The following is a 17,705-nucleotide window of genomic DNA, read 5'->3' as shown; positions in this document are numbered from 1 at the left end:
GTTAAAACATCTTTGTTACCAACGGTAAAAACCACTGGTCCTACAACAGGAACTTTACCCACAACTCCAATGTCAGAAGTCACAGCATCAACAACAAAAGCAGAAATCACTACTCCAGTAGTAACACCTAAGACTTCCACAGTTTCTCCTGTTGTGACATCTTCTAGACCTTCGATTAGCACAGAGACAACATCAGTGCCTCCTACTCCAACAGAAGTAATTTCCATGTCTACTCGCACAGCACCTACCGCTTCAGCCAGTTCAACGACAATGCTGGTTGTCACAGGCACTTCACCTGCAAAACCTACATATTCAACAGGACCTGTTCTCAGAACATCAACTAGAATTCCTGTACTAACTACTCTTAAATGTTTTTGCACATATAAATCTGAGGAATATCCACGGGGTAGGTATTATTTTCTATATTTCTCTCACCATTCCATACTAGTTATCAAGAGTTCCATTACATTGTCTGTAAAACCCTTACAATTTTTAAATCATGTTCATAAGCACTATTTCTCCCTTTGCAACAATTTTAATCGATATATTTATTTAATAAGGTATGTTCGAAACATATCCTAATCACCTTTACTTGTGCATGTTGTCCTTGAATATATTCACCTTTCCGTTTCCGTTATTCTATTATTTTGTGACCTAAATAATACTGCCTGTACAGACACATTCATGCTGAGGTTGATTTTCACATGGACACTAATCCCTCATGGCCCTTACCTTTTCACCCTCAGGATCAATAATATATAATGAAACTGACGGTGAAGGCTGGTGCTTCACTGCTTACTGCAATGCAACATGTGAAATTGAGAAGCAGTCAAAACCCTGTCTCACGACTGTTTCACCACCCATTTCGACAACCATTGAGAAGACCACCATTCCAGCTAGTACACCATCTTCTACAGCCAAAACTGAAACAACAACTATTGTAACAACTACCAGCCCTGAAACTACAACACTGGGGCCAGACTGTGACCACTTCGATCCTCCAAGAAAGGTAATTATTGCTAAACGAACAAAAGTGATTAAAATAATCACTGACCTTCAGCAAATTATGTCCAGAATACACACCAAATTCACAAAGTCCACCAATGAACACAAAATGTTTACCTTGCATACATGTTGAAAATGAGATGTCTAATGGCAAGTTTTCTAACTAACCACCATGTCCAGATAGCGCACTCAGCTATGTGCAGTTTCATTCCAGTACCAGTTAGCCTGTGAAGAAACAAGTTAGCTTGGTGTATAGCTTTCTAGTTAAAACTCTGCTACATTTGTTTACATATCCCCACCTCTTGCATATGTATAATTTTAATAATTCAACTACTAGAGTAGATCATATACATGCAATTGGAATTATTGTTATTGCAATTGAGTGTACCTCAGCTGCATAAAAATTTGAAGCTACAGTATTACAGCTAATAAGTGCTCCATGACTGGAATTATGCAACTTTTATTAATCTTTTTATTTCCAAATCTCTTGGCAAGCTGCTGTGAAACACAGTGAGCTGCTGGTACCGATCTTACTGATTCTCTTCGCTTTCAAAAACTCCCACAGAGTAAGAAGAAGCGAAGTGAACCACACAATCTATGTTGCCCCATTGTTATTGTTTTTACGATGTGAAAAATGAAGTTCTGCTTCATTGCCATGGTTGCTGCTGAGCCTGGCTGAATTCCAATGGAAATGCTGCAAGAACTATAACCCCATCACTTTGGTTCCAGGCTTGAGTTCCTGGGATTAAGTTCCCAGGCTTTTGGCCCACAGTGGACAGGGGGCTAATTATTATTATTAGCACTCGTCTGTCGCAAATACCACCCTGAAATAGACACTGCATAGATAATCAGGCTTTGTAAATACAGCCCACAGTTATTACTCACATTAATACCGTAAGCACTGTCTTCTTAAATTACAGGCCATTCTTTCTTCATCATTTGTATTGAGGACCATGTGTATTGAGTGTAATGTGTGTAACTGTACCGATTATCTTACCATGGTAGAACGGTGAATCTTGGGACGTTGGCAACTGCACCAAAGCAACGTGCACCAACGGTTCTGCAGTCTTGAAGCCAAAGGAGTGTGAGCCAGTGAAATCAGTCGTTTGTGAGAACGGACATTCCCCAGTTAAAGTCTATGATGAGTCTGGATGCTGCTTCCAGTATGAATGTCAATGTAAGTCTTCATGAACATTAAATAAGCTCACTCGAATCACCCTTAATCATGTAAATGCGCTTACATTGTAAGTCATTCTGCCTAATAGCGACTGCTAGATGAATAAAATATCTTAAAAACTATTTATCTAAAGAATAATATTTGCTATTGCCCTCATTCATGTACTTTTTGTTTTGTCAGACTGCTTGGGGCCTAATGACACGACCAAACAGGTAATAACTTTACATATGACTCATAAAAGTCCCTGTCACTGTTTCTATGGCAATACCTAGCCAGATTTTCCCGTTCATAAATGTGGGTTTCCAAGGATACCTTATTAGCATTATTATGTGTCCCTGCAGTCCTGCCCTATTGTGGCACAGCCAAATGAAAAATTTAAGCTTGACAGTAATATTATTAGGTATCTATTGGATTTAAATGAGGCTGACAGAAAACAGCGTTGATTTTCTCTCAACCAGATATACTTAGACTTGGTCAAATCAGGAGCTTCAAAAAATGCACAAGCCATCTTATTCTGTGTTGTACCAATGTAACTGAAATTTATAACCATTACATGCCAACTACAACTACTGATAGATATGAGAAAATGACTCTGTCAATGGGATTTCAGTTCTGCTTGAGTCTGTTGAATATTACCACCCTCCTCTCCTTCCCTTATGCAAAATATATATTCAATATATTCAATAATACAATGTTATATATAGGTGTGTACATGTATTCTTCATTATATCTAAACATATTCATTGACCATGCATGAGAGCCTAATGTCAGATATGTTGCCATGACAAATGCTCCAGCCATATCTTTTTCTAAATTTTAATTCTTTTGAAACGGTTCATTCAATCTTCATCAATTTGAAAGCAAATTTATTGAAATTCATTGAAATTTTACAGACACCATTCTATTTGATAGAAATACATAATCATATTTCACAAAATTGAGTATATAAACAATTCTGCTCAGAGTGACAATATATTAGCATTTAGACGTAGGATTAAATCCATAAAAGACTTGGATCATTTTATAATTTTATTTTTTTATATAATCAATTAACTAATAAAAGATATTTTAGACGTCTGTATCTAGCTGCATTGTAAAAAGTATACGTTACAAGACCAGCTGTAACTGCAGCAAAACATACTTTCTGTCAACACTGCCTGAACAGTGCGATATTCCCACAATAAGTAGATCTGTGGTGGCCCAGCAGCTACACATCTCTAATATACACTTTTCAGGTCACAAAGACAGGGATTTTTCTTAAGAAACTGCACTGCACACTGCTGAAGTTGTCACTGGCTTATGCAATACTTAGGCAATGCATTTCATCAAAGTTGGGAAATACATCTACAGACATCAATTCCTTTAATAATTTTGAAGGCAGTGTGATATTTAATGATCGGACCTGTTCTGTTTGCCATGCAGCCAGGCGAGAAGTGGGAGAGCAACTGCCAGGAGTGTGAGTGTCCCATGAACTCCACCACTCCCCTCTGTAAACCTGTGGAGTGTTCAATCAAGCCAAACAAAACCTGCGAGAAGGCTGGTCAGGTGCCCGTGGTCGAGATTGTGGACTGCTGCGAGAAAGTCACATGTGGTAAGTGAATAAGGAGGGGTGTGCAGTCATTCGTCTGGGTCTGGTCACATGGTAAGTGAACTAGGGAATGATGTATGCTCATTAATTCAGGCATAGGCTGTGTTCCATCATTCCATTGGAAATGGAAAATGCTGCCTTCGCTTCTTCACCATCCAACGGAGTGATGCTTAAACATAATGTGAGGGAGCCCTTCCCAAGCCAGTGAGCTAGGGGAGGTGTTGAGATGTTTCAACTGGACCAGCTTTCTGCTGCTCTGCATTTGGATATCCATCAGCATCAGTAATAGGAAGTATATAATGGTTGCCGCGGAATTGCTGGCTTGAGCTTTATAACGTGAAATCTCTCTACTGACCCTCAAAGCAAATATATCCCTGTCAACCTATGTTTTGCCCCAATTAATGGGGTTCCAAACATTTTGGAGGAATATAGCAGACAGTTTCTGTGAGGAAAATATGAGAAATTACATCCTGATGTTCAAATAATTACATGACAAAAGGTAGTCAGCCAATTGCCAGGAAAGCATAGAAAATTATTTTTTTCAGTTGTTACTAATCAACATGAAAGTCAAGGTACTATAATACAATGGTCAACTAGTCTGCCGATTCAGATCATTAACCCAGAAATTTTTTGTTTTAAGTTAATGACAAGTTGGTCACAAATATTAGCATGCTATCCATAGGATTTTTAACAATACTGACATTGTGGGCCCACAGGGAAGGTGCCAGAATTAACGAAAGTGTGGGTGCATCGCCATGCATTGTGGGCTATTTCACCACTTGAAAGGATGCATTTTGTTGGCTCCCTCGGAAGGAGCTTCCTCAGGGCTTTAGGGACCATAGACTCTCCCTCAACTCGCTTAAATTGGAATGGCACCTCCCTAGTGTTGGTTTTCCTCTTATGGCTGAGTAACTTTGGGTATTCCCCCTCTAATTGAGGACTAGTGAGCATCAGGAAGCAAGTTTATTTCAGATTTGAATGGGAGCCTAGTATCACAGTCTGGAAATGGATGACCTCTAAAAATAGATGAAAGCATTAAGACATTTCACAGAAAGTATTTTGGATTTTTCAAGGATGGCATTTCCCAATACCGAGATCTCTTATGTCCATCTGTCAGTGTTGAGAAATCACGTATCAGTCTGCCAGTGCAATCTGCCCTTTCGTCTCAACGCCTTGCTCATCTTCTCACACAGAATGCGATGTGGACACATGCCCTGAGACAAACCACACCTGCTCCGAAGGGTTCAAGCCAATAGTAACTACCCCAAAAGGAAGCTGCTGTCCTGAATATGACTGCGGTAAGCCTCTCATGTTTATGTAATCATGTCTTAGCAATGCGCTTAGCTACCACTGCACGTTAACCCTTTATGGTGTAAGATCACACACATTCTGAATACCTTAACTGAACATTCTAATGCTGATGTAACAATCACGACTGTTTGGAAGCAACTGAGTCCTGAAAACATTCCAGGAAACCTGCTCTTCAAAGCGAGACCCAGTGCAAACAAAATCTGAATTTATTTGGAATAGTTATAAAGATCCGAAGAAAACAAACACATATTCAGCTATGTTATTCACTTAAGATTCTTTTTTCTGAAAGTAACAAATAAATATTAATGTTAAATATATATATTATCATGTTCTAATATACAGTACATCAATATTAAAATATTTTACTATCAAGTACAAAAGCAGTTATGAGTGACAACATTACGAGCACTTTCTATAGATCTACTTGCTAGGAAGGCTGTTTGGATGAATCATAGTATTTCACAATTAAGGATCACAAGACCATATCATCGAATTTGAACGCTGTGGCCAGGCATTGCACTTAAATACAAAGCAGAACACAGTTCTAGAGTTATTTATTTCTAGATTTTATATTAGAAGCTATAAATTGATTATGATTATGTACACAAACGTAACACATAAAACATGGTTATGTTACATATTCCTAATTCCAGGTATATGTTAATATATGTTATACCTCTGCTGTTCAACATTATATGCTGTCCATGCATTACTTCATTTGTGTTTTTTATCGAGCTGATATCACCATATTTCCTTTCTCTGCAGAGCCCAAGCCTGTCTGTGTCCACAATGAAACAGAGTATCAGGTAAGAATCCATTATTGGACATTGTGTAATGTATATAATTAATGTATAATGTATAAATAATGTACAACAAAATTAACAAAATAAATAAATATGTTCAGATGTCTGAGGTGTGCTTGTGGTTAGAGTGAGCATATGCTCATATTGGTCATCTCTGTTAAAGTGTGGAGGTGTGCATATTGATGGTCTCGCTGAAAGAGAGTATGTATGTATACTGGTTGCATCGGGCTGCATTCTCCTCTGTCCCAGGGGTTTAACTGCGCCTCTGTTGTGTCCTATTGCAGCCAGGAGCAGCTGTTCCCTCAGACAAGTGCGAGGATTGCAAATGTAGCTCCACTGTAGATCCGGACACTAAACTCCATTCTGTCGAGTGCACCCCAGTGAAGTGTGATGAGAGCTGCAAGCTGGTAGGTACCAAGGTTCACACAGTGCAAGAGTGCCTAAAAACTGATGTGAAGGATGTGTAAAAAAAAACATCTTCACCTTTCATTTTCAACTGGACATTTGCATTGAAGCAATTACTAGAATGTCAAAAAAACATAATATGCATAAATTATTAATTTCTTTCTAAACTTGAGGAAAATGTCTAAAGGTGCGTGTCACGCGCCAAGCGTGACACCCTGGGGAGGGAGATGCGGCAGGAACACCGTTTCTGACGCATGGAGAGAGAACGCACACACACAAACATGAAATAAAATAAACGGACACCTTCATCCTTCCCCCTCATGGATTCCGGGCAAAAAAAATAAACTGAAACAACAAGCTAAAATAACAAAGACAAAAGAAAGTAAAACAGAGCAGCAACTTTTCAGTTCCCTGTTCTGTAGATGACCCACCTTCCCGGCCAGGTCCAGCTCCTCCAGCAACCCAGCTGAGGATTGCTTTCTTTTTCTTTAGTGCTCAAAATAAAACAAAACGAAAATCATAACTGCGATCTTGGCGTTAGCTCCCTGTCTCAGCTCTGAACTGTGGAGAGCAGCACACCTTTAAGCACCTGGGCTGATTAGCTAGCCCAGATGTGTGTGCTCTCTCCACCAGCCGGCACAGCCGAGACCACAGGGTGTTATTTCCCTAACACTTTTGTTTTATGTCAGAATTCATTTTCAGCTGAGAAGTTGCCTTTGACAGGAATCCACTGAACCAATTAACTTATTACCAATTGGTTCAGTGGATTACTTATTATTTCTGATCATGTTCAACTCTACAAACAATTTGGCAATGCTGTTCTATTTTCAACTTCACCAATGAATTATGGTTTTTGTGTTGAACAGACTTGGGTTTTTTGACTGGGTTTTTTTGTTTGTTGTGCAAATCTCCTGCAGGGCTCTGAATACGAGGCTGTGCCCGGTGAGTGTTGTGGCAAGTGTGTGGAGAAGAACTGTGTTGTTACGTTACCTGGCAACGAAACACAAATCCTTGAGGTGAATGACCGATTTGCATACTAATGTCCAAATCAAACACAATGAGCAATTTTCCATACTGTCTTCTTAAAGAGAGCCATCTCGCATTGGTTTTGCTTGTTGGGAGCTTCCCTTGAAAACAGGATAATTTCTTTTGATTAGGTTAGTTTATTGTTGATATCGGGTTTAACAGAATTCTGTAATCTCAAGAAATCACATGCTCGTTTTACTGCACCTTCTGAGGCTAACTATTCTCCATCTCACAGCCCGGCCAGATCTGGACACCTCCAAATGAGAAGTGTGAAAAATACAAATGTGAGAAGATAGAGGATCAGCTGGTTCCTGTTGAAGAGAAAACTGTCTGCCCTAAATTCAACCCAGAGAACTGCATTCCTGTGAGTTTCAAATCAGTAGCAAGGCCCTGGAATCATGTGAAAGCAGATGGTGTAAAAAAATTTCCCAGAGCAGTTTCCCAGAAACAAACTATTGATAAATAGCAGAGATTATTAAAAAATAAATTTACAGTATTCATAGAGTGTCAATATCAATAATAAGGTAATTTTCTGATGCTGTTGTGTTGTCATTTTCTTCAGCATAAAAATTCCCATAAAAATAATGTTGCCACAAGTATTATATAAAGAGCAACTGAAAATCCCTGTTAGTGCAAAATCATTTTAATCATACCTGTATTTTACCACAGGGTACTGAAAAAACCGATGAAGACGGATGTTGCAAAACCTGTAAGTAACAAAATGATTCATTAGCTTTGTTTCGATTTGACATACCTTTAGTCAACAGATTCCAACCACATACAGTGAACGTCAGAATGTTTGGGACAAAGACATATATTTGTAATCAAACAAGCCGTATGTGTACACATTCTGGCTGAGAAATAAGAAATAAAAAACAGTCAGAGACATAGGCCAAACCTTAGGCTAACCAAAACCAACTGTTTGGGGACATCATTAAGAGGAAAGAGAACTCAGAAATGGCTAAAATCCTGGTGAGGGCCACTAGTGGTGCCAGCAGTTCACTTGAAACTATAAATATACTATGTATATTTATGAAGCTAAATATACAAATTCTTGCTGTCTGACACCCCCCTTTTATATTGCACACCTTCGTTTTAATTTTTTTTTTAATTAACAGAATGGGCCCTATTCTAAGGGTGCAAATGTAGCTAGCAAGAGGCATGGCCAAAACAACTAGCATAATTTAACAATGCCCAACACCTTGCAGGGTGTTTCACTACTCTATGCAATGTCCAGTGGGGTTGAAATGTGCATTTTGCCAACATCTTGCACATTTACATTTCACATCAAGATATATTAGGATTGAAGGGAATTAAGTTGGGCCAATCAAACAAATCTTATCTGGAGTGTTTTCGAATGAACAATAAAATAACTCATATCAACAACAAATAAAGTCAGTACACTATTTTGTTCACAAATAAGCAGAAAACAAGCAGACTTGCCAAATCGCACAAATGTGTCTGTACTCCACTGTGGCCAAGTGTTACTGTCAAGACAAGTGCACAAAATATTCATACATATATCAACGGGACAATCAGAGTCAGGAGAAGAGGTTAACCAACAAAAAAATCTGTAAAAAAGCAGTACTTTTTTAGTTGCTGGCTGAAATGTTTCAGTGATTAGCTATCCAACTAGCACTGCACATTGTGAAGCTGTTTTTGGGTTTTAGTCAGAGGTGTAGCAAAGGTGTGACAGTGCACAAGCTGATCAAGACTCTTCACATTCCCTTTGAATGAGCAGTTGTGTCCCTCACGCATATTTCCTTTATTTGTTCAGTAGCTGACGTTCACTGTCTAATTTGACTTTGCACAATGCCCATCTTGTGAGTTTGATTAAATGTATGTTGACATTACTAAATGGCCTTATACACTGACATATGTTACTAATGAGGCACAAATAAAAGTGCTTGTGGTACACATATGTCCCTGTGATATCATATTCTGTATAATGGAATGTTTTCGAAAGAAATTGTAAAGGATCTTCCTGTCTTACACATGGCACTTTTATTGACCTGCAACTCACTTACCTTCATCAGGTACTCCACGTCACGACTGCAACGTCCTGAAGAACAGCACTTACCTGGAGAAAAATGGCTGCAAGACCACAGAGCCTGTGGAAGTCAACTCCTGCGAAGGCACCTGCGGAACCTCCTCCATGTAAGTTCCGAAGGAGCAAAAAAGTTACATCACCATGGTACTATGAGCCTGATATGGTTATCTCTCTGACATGAGATAAGTTCTTTTCAGGAATTTTGTACAACTAATCAGGGTCCAGGAAGCAATCCCAAACTGTACCTTCCCTTTCCAGATGCTCTAGAAAGAGCCTGGATATCAGACTAGGCATCAGGCAACATCTATCAACTGGAGTAAGAATACAGATGTTCCACAACAATCTAAAGTTGTTCTATCAACAGAATATATGGGTTTCTGCAAGGAAATCCCTCAATATTGATCTAAAACACAAAAGAAAAGCTATGCAGAACCAAACAGACTGCAGGAAACTAATCTCACCACTCTAACTTCCCTTTTCAGACACCCTTCAACATTTAGGGTAGTGACTACATGAATGAAACTGTGATAAGAGTGATAGAGTGCGTTGTTGAAAGCTGGTGAGAAATATATTTGCAGATGTCCATTTATAAAGGTGTACCTTCAGTCACTGTTTTTCACCCCATTTCCTTTACTTTCTCCTATTTCCAGGTACTCTGTGGAGGCTAATTCTATGGTTCACACATGCTCCTGTTGTCAAGAGATGTCCACAAGCAGCAAGGAGGTGGAGATGGCCTGCCCAGATGGGACAAAGATCAGCTACACCTACACTTACGTTGAAACATGTGGCTGCAAGCCCTTGGAGTGCCCTGAGGAAAAATCTTCCCAGAAAGTATCACGGCGAAGGCGTCGATGAACCAACGGGAAGATTCATGGCCGCCACTCCTCTGATGATCATTCCTCTGGTTGACCGTATAAAGTCTAAACAATAGAAAAATTTTAGGTTTAGGCTTATTAGGGTCAGCAGTGAAACATAGTGTGTTTTTTCGTTTCTTTCTTTTTGTTTGCTTGTTGGTTTTTAATTGCAAAACTTCCCTTTAATTTCATTAAACCTTTATTTAATATACATCTGAATTAGCTCTATATAAGATACAGACTATGAGTGACGTTTCAGTGTTTGCATGGAATGGGTTTATTATTAAATATCAGGAAGGAATACATGGGGATTATCACTGCATTGTAGTGGGTATCTTAGAATTAACCATATATAGAATATAGCTGCATATAGAAGAGTGTTTCTGTTCTTACCTGTATTAACCTCTTAATAAACTGTAGCAACTGAAAGAACTCTGATTCAGTAAGTTTCTGAAGGGACAACTTTATTTCAAGATGTATTGTTATTCACTAGTTACCCTTATTTTAGATGACTTACATTTATTCTGTATGAATATATACTGTGAAAATATACATTCACTGGATAGATCTTTGTTGAAAGATCTGCCTGTAGTGTCCCAACCTAGGACTAACACCTGCAATCTGAGTACAAGAGTACTTCCTGGTCACAATTTTGTACATACATTCCACCAAACTGATAATTGTAGTGGGAAACATCAAATGGCCCCTGAAGGATTTCAAACTCATTTCAAACAATCCATGGTTTTCAAAAGTGGCCCAATGTTCCTAACAGTCCCACAGTAGCAAGCTCCTTCTTAAATAATACATACATCTCTATGTTATTATCACTCATGCAAAAGGCAAGCATTAACCAGAAAGAATTCGTACTTTCGATCAACAGGAAGACAGGAATACACTTCTCCTATATGACTGTGTGTTGTACATTTAAAATCAGCAATTTGGGAGCAAGTTTCAGAAGGAGTGGCATGTGGCATGTTCAATTCCTGAATATGTTTCTTGACAAACTGACAGATGCATTTGTTTGCTGTCCTAAAAGCAATTTAGGTCGATCCGGGTAGTCAGAAGTCCACAGGTCCACAGGCCGCTGGTCCCTTTTCAATGTTTCCTCACTGATGCCCTCATGTCTTTTATGACTACACATGAACTCCCAAACTTGCTCTGAACTTTTTAAGTATCCTAGAACCTTTTTTGTCAATAGTTTTCAGTTTTTCTGAAATCGACATACATTTACTTGCACCTATTCCATTTCCTGATCTGTTCCATTTGCCTAATACACGTTTTCTTCACTTCTCTTTCCTGAGCCCCAGGGTCACACTAACAAAATGGCTGGTCATTGTTTGCAAATGTTAGGTAGCTGCCATTATTAGCTAGCTAACTAAATTCAGTTTTGCTTGGCAAGGTTAGCTGGGTGGCCATGATGTCCTAAGAATTTGCTGTGCAATATTTTTTGAAGTAACTGCTGGAACCCTATTGTTTTTGTTGTTAATTATTATTGTTAGGGGTCCAAGCAGCGAAGCTGCAGAAACCCTATTGTTTTTGTTCTGGTTTTTATTATTATTATTATTATTATTATTATTATTATTATTATTATTATTATTATTATTAGGGGTCCAAGCAGCGAAGCTGTTGCCTCTATGGCAATAGGTGGCACAAAAAAAAACATTTAAATGCAATAACGCATTTAAATGCATTTAAATTTCAAAGAGATGAAGCATGCAGAATTTCAGCCTGATTAGTCAAATCAGGCTGAAATTCTGCATGCTTCATCTCTTTGAAAGCCCCCACCGGTCTTTCTAAGGATAACTTTTAAACATGGCCTCTATCTCCCAATCAGTTATCAGCAGCCATTTGACAAGCTTAGTAGTGGCTGATCATCATGAAACTTGGTGAGCATATTGAGCTTTTGAATTGGTACTACCATGTAAAGTTTGGGATCAGCTGGCTATTAGGGGGCGCTACAGCAAATATTCTGGATTTCAAATAGCATATCTTTGCCAGTGGTTTTGGGAAAATTTAATACATTTTATCAGTAGATCTTGTTTCTTAAGAGGAACATCCTTGCCTCAACAAGCAATGTCAACCACTATTTTGTTTTTCCGCCATTTTGAATTGTTTGCAAAATGTACATTAGCCTGGGGCTAAGTCTGGGGCTATTTGGCCCCTAATCATCAAATTTAGCTAGAAATAATTTCTGGAGTCTAAAACTCAATAGTTATCAAAAAATGTAGACTATTCACTACAATATGTCTGCCACACATCAATCAATTTTCATGGGCATGGCCATGTTTTACTTAAACATATGTAACTCATGAATGCTATGTCTGATTCCTACTGATTTTGGTTTGTAAGTACAGCACATGATGTAGCAGCCAATAATGTAATAACTACCGTTAATGTAATAACTGCCAATAATATAATAATTTTTCTGTTCTTAATGTAATAAAAGTCGATAACGTAATAACTTACCAATAATGTAATAAAATTTCTGAACCAATAACGTAATAACTTTTTGCACATAATGTAATAAGTTATTAGATTATTGACTGGTTATTACATTATTAGCTTTTAAAAGTTAAAAAAAATTAAAAGTTTTATTTATTATCAAGTGTCAGACTTCCATAACACTTAGGCCTACCCTTACTGTTGCTTCTTTCAAATAGCTGCTCAAAAACCAGGCCAATCCTGACCCCTGAATCTTTGTCCTAACTCTGAGAAAACACACACACACACACACATACTCTCTCTCTCTCTCTCTCTCTCTAGGAATTAATTGTTTGTGTAACTTGATGGTTAGACTTATCTCCAGCCCTGCCTTATACTCCTTTGCCATTTGAGTACCAAATTAAGTGGGAGCACACATGTTTGCAAACACAGACAATTACTCTTATGTTGTATAATATGAAATCTAAACCTCTTTGAAGATGCTGTGTTCTCAAATAAAAAAGACCAACACTTCTTTCCATGAAAAATATAATCTTTAATCAAGTGTATTTAAATAACTTCTTCAACCAAACTGGCACTATTATGCCTTGTGCCCAACTTTCAACCTCTTAATGCAAAATTCTAAACTGTAAAATATAGTATATAACATGACCTACAAAGATAACTTTGGTAACACATCTTTCAGTTTTATCATAATAATAAAGGATGGTTTACCGTCCCTTTTTTTAAAGAAATAAACATTCTCTTGATACACATTACATTTACAGTATCTATACCAATTGGTCCCAGCATCATGTTTTGTCTCAGAAAACAATATGTTTCATTTTTTCAACAGAACTATTTTGTTAAACATTTTTTGCCCAAACTAATATAAAAGTAGTACTGATAATTCTTTTAACAACATGTATTTTGCACTCCAAATTAGGAAGTATCGATAAGAGTATTGATAAGTATTGGTATTGATAAGCAGTATCAATAGTGGTATTGGTATTGATAAAATCCTAACCATGCCCATCCCTAGTTGTAGAAACTAACTAACTCACTAACAGGTGCAGTTTTCTCATGACATGGCTTGCCATTGTGCCCCTTTCTCTCTTGTTTTAAGCACTTCTTTCATGGTGACTTGACTTGTGACTTGCTTGACCTGAGCAATGACTTGACTTGTCTTGCTTGACGTTTACTAGTGACTCGACTTGACTTGCTTGAGTCTAAACACAGTGACATGGGACTTGCTTGAGACTTGAAGGTTAAGACTTGAGACTTGCTTGTGACTTGCACAAGTGTGACTTACTCCCACCTCTGCCTCACTGTCAGGTGAAAAGAAGCAGTTGGTGACTCTACATGTATCAAAGGCGTGTGGTAGTCTACACCCTCCCCAGACCAACAGAGCATCGACCCGGACCGTGATACACACAGAGAATTGGTATAACGACTAAAATTGGAGAAAATGGAAAAAATAAAAAAGAATGAACTATAGATATCATTTGCTTCGGTTTTAGACTCTTTGTTGAGCTTTTCATGACTGTATTCAAATAGCCAGGGATGTCAATAGGGCAAGGATTCTGATTTGGTAATACATTTTCATGTAACCTTTCAGGAGTCAGGTTTGGTATATATACATAGAGAGAGAGAGTGCTGAATAGCTATAAGAGTGTGGTTGAAACAGTTTGTTTGAAAAAGTTATTTAAATACATTTAATTAAAGATGACATTTTTCATGAAAAGAAATGGTGGTCTTTGTATTCGTGGTCAAAGCATCTTCAAAGAGGTATAGATTTCATATTATATGACATAAGAGTAATTGTCTGTGTTTGCAAACATATGTGCTCACACTTCATTTGGTACTCAAATGGTTAAGGAGTAGAGGGCAGGGCTGGAGTCTAACCAAGCACCACAAACAAATAAATAGTCATAATTCCTAGAGAGAGAGTAGGTGTGTGTGTGTGTGCGTGTGTGGTCAGGTTTTTGAGCAGCTATTTGAAAGAGGAAACAAGGGTAAGTGTCAAGGAAGTGTGACACTTTATAGCCAATAAATAAAACTTAAAGCGATATAAGTATATTATTACATTATCGGCTCCTGTTATTACATTTTTTTATGATTTTTTAAAAACCCAGCTAATAATGTAATAACCAGCCAATAATGTAATAACTTATTACATTATATGCAAAAAGTTATTACGTTATTGGTTCAGAAAATGTATTACATTATTGGTCAGTTATTACATTATCGACTTTTATTACATTAAGAACGGAAAAATGATTACGTTATTGGCAGTTATTGCATTAACGGTAGTTATTACATTATTGGCTGCTACACATGATTTTGAGGACCCATTCCAATTTTAGTATTACTATGCCTATAGGTGGCGTTATAAGAATAACATAAATTTAAATGTCAATTAAATAGTATTGGGGAAATCCTATTGTGGCAGGGCTCAGTTTGCGGGAGGAATTCAGGGCAATTAGAGGACCACGCCTACTGGTTAAGTAGGTACACACCTGGATGATATTGTGAATCAATCCAGGATTTAAAAGTGTGCTTCTTTCCACAGTAGGTGTCTGAGACATGGGGATCCAATACGACGGAAAGAGCATGAAGATGCATGAAGCTGAAAAGCGAAGCATATAATTTCATTTATTTTGTCTTTGTTGTTTTAGTTTATTGTTTGTTGTCCAGATCCCGTGAGGGTGAAAAAGGGTGGAAAAGGTTTTCCATTTGTGTTTACCGATTGCTCTCTCTCTCTCAAAATAAAATGCCAGAGAAATCCAGAATTTCCACATCTCCCTGTGTCCAGCTCTTCTGTCCCTTCTAGGGTAGCCATGGTGTGTGACACCTATAAATTATATCAATAGATCCTGTTCCTTTGAGAAAATCCTATAAATTATATCAGTAGATCCTGCTCCTTCTACGGAACAACCTTGCATCAAGAAGCAATGTCAGCCACCATTTTGTTTTCCCGCCATTTTTAATTGATTTCAAAGCCTACATTAATCACCAAATTAGGCTAGAAAGAATCTCTGGAGTCGGAATACAATAATCCTGAATAAATGTTGACTTTTCAAAAAAATATGGCCGCCACACGTCAATCAATTGTCATGGGTGTGGCCTGGTTTTACTTAAACAGATGTAACTCATGAATGCTATGTTCGATCTTCACGGAATTTGGTATGCAAGTACTGTCTGTGATCCTGAGGAACCAGGCAAGTTTTTACACATTTTCCAATGGCTTGCACTATAATCCCTTAGCGCACATACCAAATGGCCAATCCCTGCCCATTTAGGGGGTTCCTTATTTAAAGCTTTATAACTCCAGATGTGAACACCACAGAGACTTGAAAAATGGCTTAAATGAAGCAAGACATTTGTACCATTTACAATACTAACCTAGATTAGTTGTGTGGTATTATGCACAGCTATTTTGGAAGGTACCCAGGCGTCACAAATGCATGTATATTTCACGAATGGATTAGACAATATATGACCACTCAGTCTCAAAAGGGGCATCTCTACACATAAAACCAATCGTAAGGTTGTATATTTATTCAATATTTAGTCCCAGATATAGATTTTAGAATGACATGTTATAATTTTTGAAATCTTTGTCTTGTTTATTTAGTTATCCAGCGAACAGCATTTTCACTGCTGTATTGGCATATTTTAGGGCTATTGTCAGGTTTAGCTATGACGGAATATGATTTTTGAGTGGTGAAAGAATATTTTTATGAATGCCCAGATAGACAATATTGTCCATTATGTCATGGGTGGGGGGTGTAGTTGCAGATGAGACTGCAGGGAGGGGGTGCGTGTTAAATGAACGATCAGAGCCACAATGGTGACACTGCGAAACTCAATATTCGGCATAGTTGTCGTGTATGGTCTACTAATGAAACTAAAACAAAGCCTTTCTATTTTTAACTCATACTGCAGAAGCACTGAATGTCTGAGTTAAGCAATCTTGGCACACCGGCGTGCTGACCACTAGGGGCTTTGCCTTGATAGGATAAAAACCAAATATGTTTAAATGCTTATAACTCTTCAGCAGGTTGGTCAACCAGGCATCTCTGTAAAAGACCTCATCAGTGAACAACTTTTTTCAAAAACAACATTGGCCACCATTTTGTTTTTCTGCCATTTTGAATTTTTGACAAAAATAATGTAACACCTGCCTCGCGGGAATCTGTACCAGTAGGGGTAAAGAATTTTTTTTTTTAACCAGTATTTAACTTTAATTCTTCCCTGGATGGAAATGAGACAGCAACATCCATACTTCACTCTGGTTATGACTCATGTCTAGAGGCCTGGGCTAGCAATGTAGATGTTGAATTTGCTATGAGCTACCCTATAGCAGTAAGTTACCAGGTAGTTAACATTGGTGATATTAAAACACACAAGCCCCCATATAAATCACAAAACCCACAAATCAGATAATCCATAAGTAGGTTTTAGAAGAAATTGTTTTACTTCACATAGCCTTTGTAACTAATGAACAAAATACTTCCCTAATACATGTTTATCCCAATATAGTCGCAAAATAAAAAATGTACAGAAATGGCCATTAAAATAAAACCTGTAGGCACGCTTCTCTGTGGCTTTGGAGTGCCTGTTCTCCAGAGGTGGAAAATCCAGGTTCAGAAAGTAAAAGTCCTCCCCAGTGTTTTGTTCCAACCACCTGGATTCGCTAATTGGCACAATTCTTTAGCCAGGAGGTGGAACTAATTCGTGAAATTAGCTGGCTGAGTTCATGGGTCGAAGAAACACATGGCAGGACATTTACTCTCTGACCCCTGGACTTTCCACCACTGCTGTTCTCCAGAGAAGTGGCGAGGAAGAACTTGGAGATTCCAGCATTGGAGACAATCCTTTGAGAAACGCCTGATTCGATCTCCTGGTAGGTTCTCTCCAGGGTACGAGCACAGTCTGTCCTCAACATTGTAGACATTTGACTGCGTATTCGCCTGCCGTTAAGTCTCACCAACCTTCTCCGTCCTTCTCCCAACTCTCCGTGGCTCCAAGTCTCACCAAGAAGGACCTCTAATCTCTTTGT

General features: G+C 38.1%; 1 protein-coding gene across 1 annotated transcript; it reads left to right on the top strand.

The window, feature by feature from the left end:
- The first annotated feature begins 270 nt into the window (after positions 1-270).
- Positions 271-10,644, top strand: LOC118215541 (intestinal mucin-like protein). The gene is made up of 13 exons (XM_035396437.1): positions 271-406; positions 747-1,009; positions 2,011-2,182; positions 2,363-2,394; positions 3,605-3,773; positions 4,964-5,068; positions 5,847-5,887; positions 6,169-6,291; positions 7,207-7,305; positions 7,551-7,679; positions 7,985-8,024; positions 9,352-9,472; positions 10,016-10,644. Exons 1-13 carry the CDS (start codon positions 271-273, stop codon positions 10,218-10,220), a joined length of 1,635 nt encoding a protein of 544 aa, XP_035252328.1. The 3' UTR covers positions 10,221-10,644.
- Positions 10,645-17,705: the final 7,061 nt, after the last annotated feature.

This window comes from Anguilla anguilla, chromosome 16 (genome assembly GCF_013347855.1).
Source record: "Anguilla anguilla isolate fAngAng1 chromosome 16, fAngAng1.pri, whole genome shotgun sequence".
NCBI classification, from domain to species: Eukaryota; Metazoa; Chordata; class Actinopteri; order Anguilliformes; family Anguillidae; genus Anguilla; species Anguilla anguilla.
This window is presented reverse-complemented; position numbering and strand designations above follow the sequence as displayed.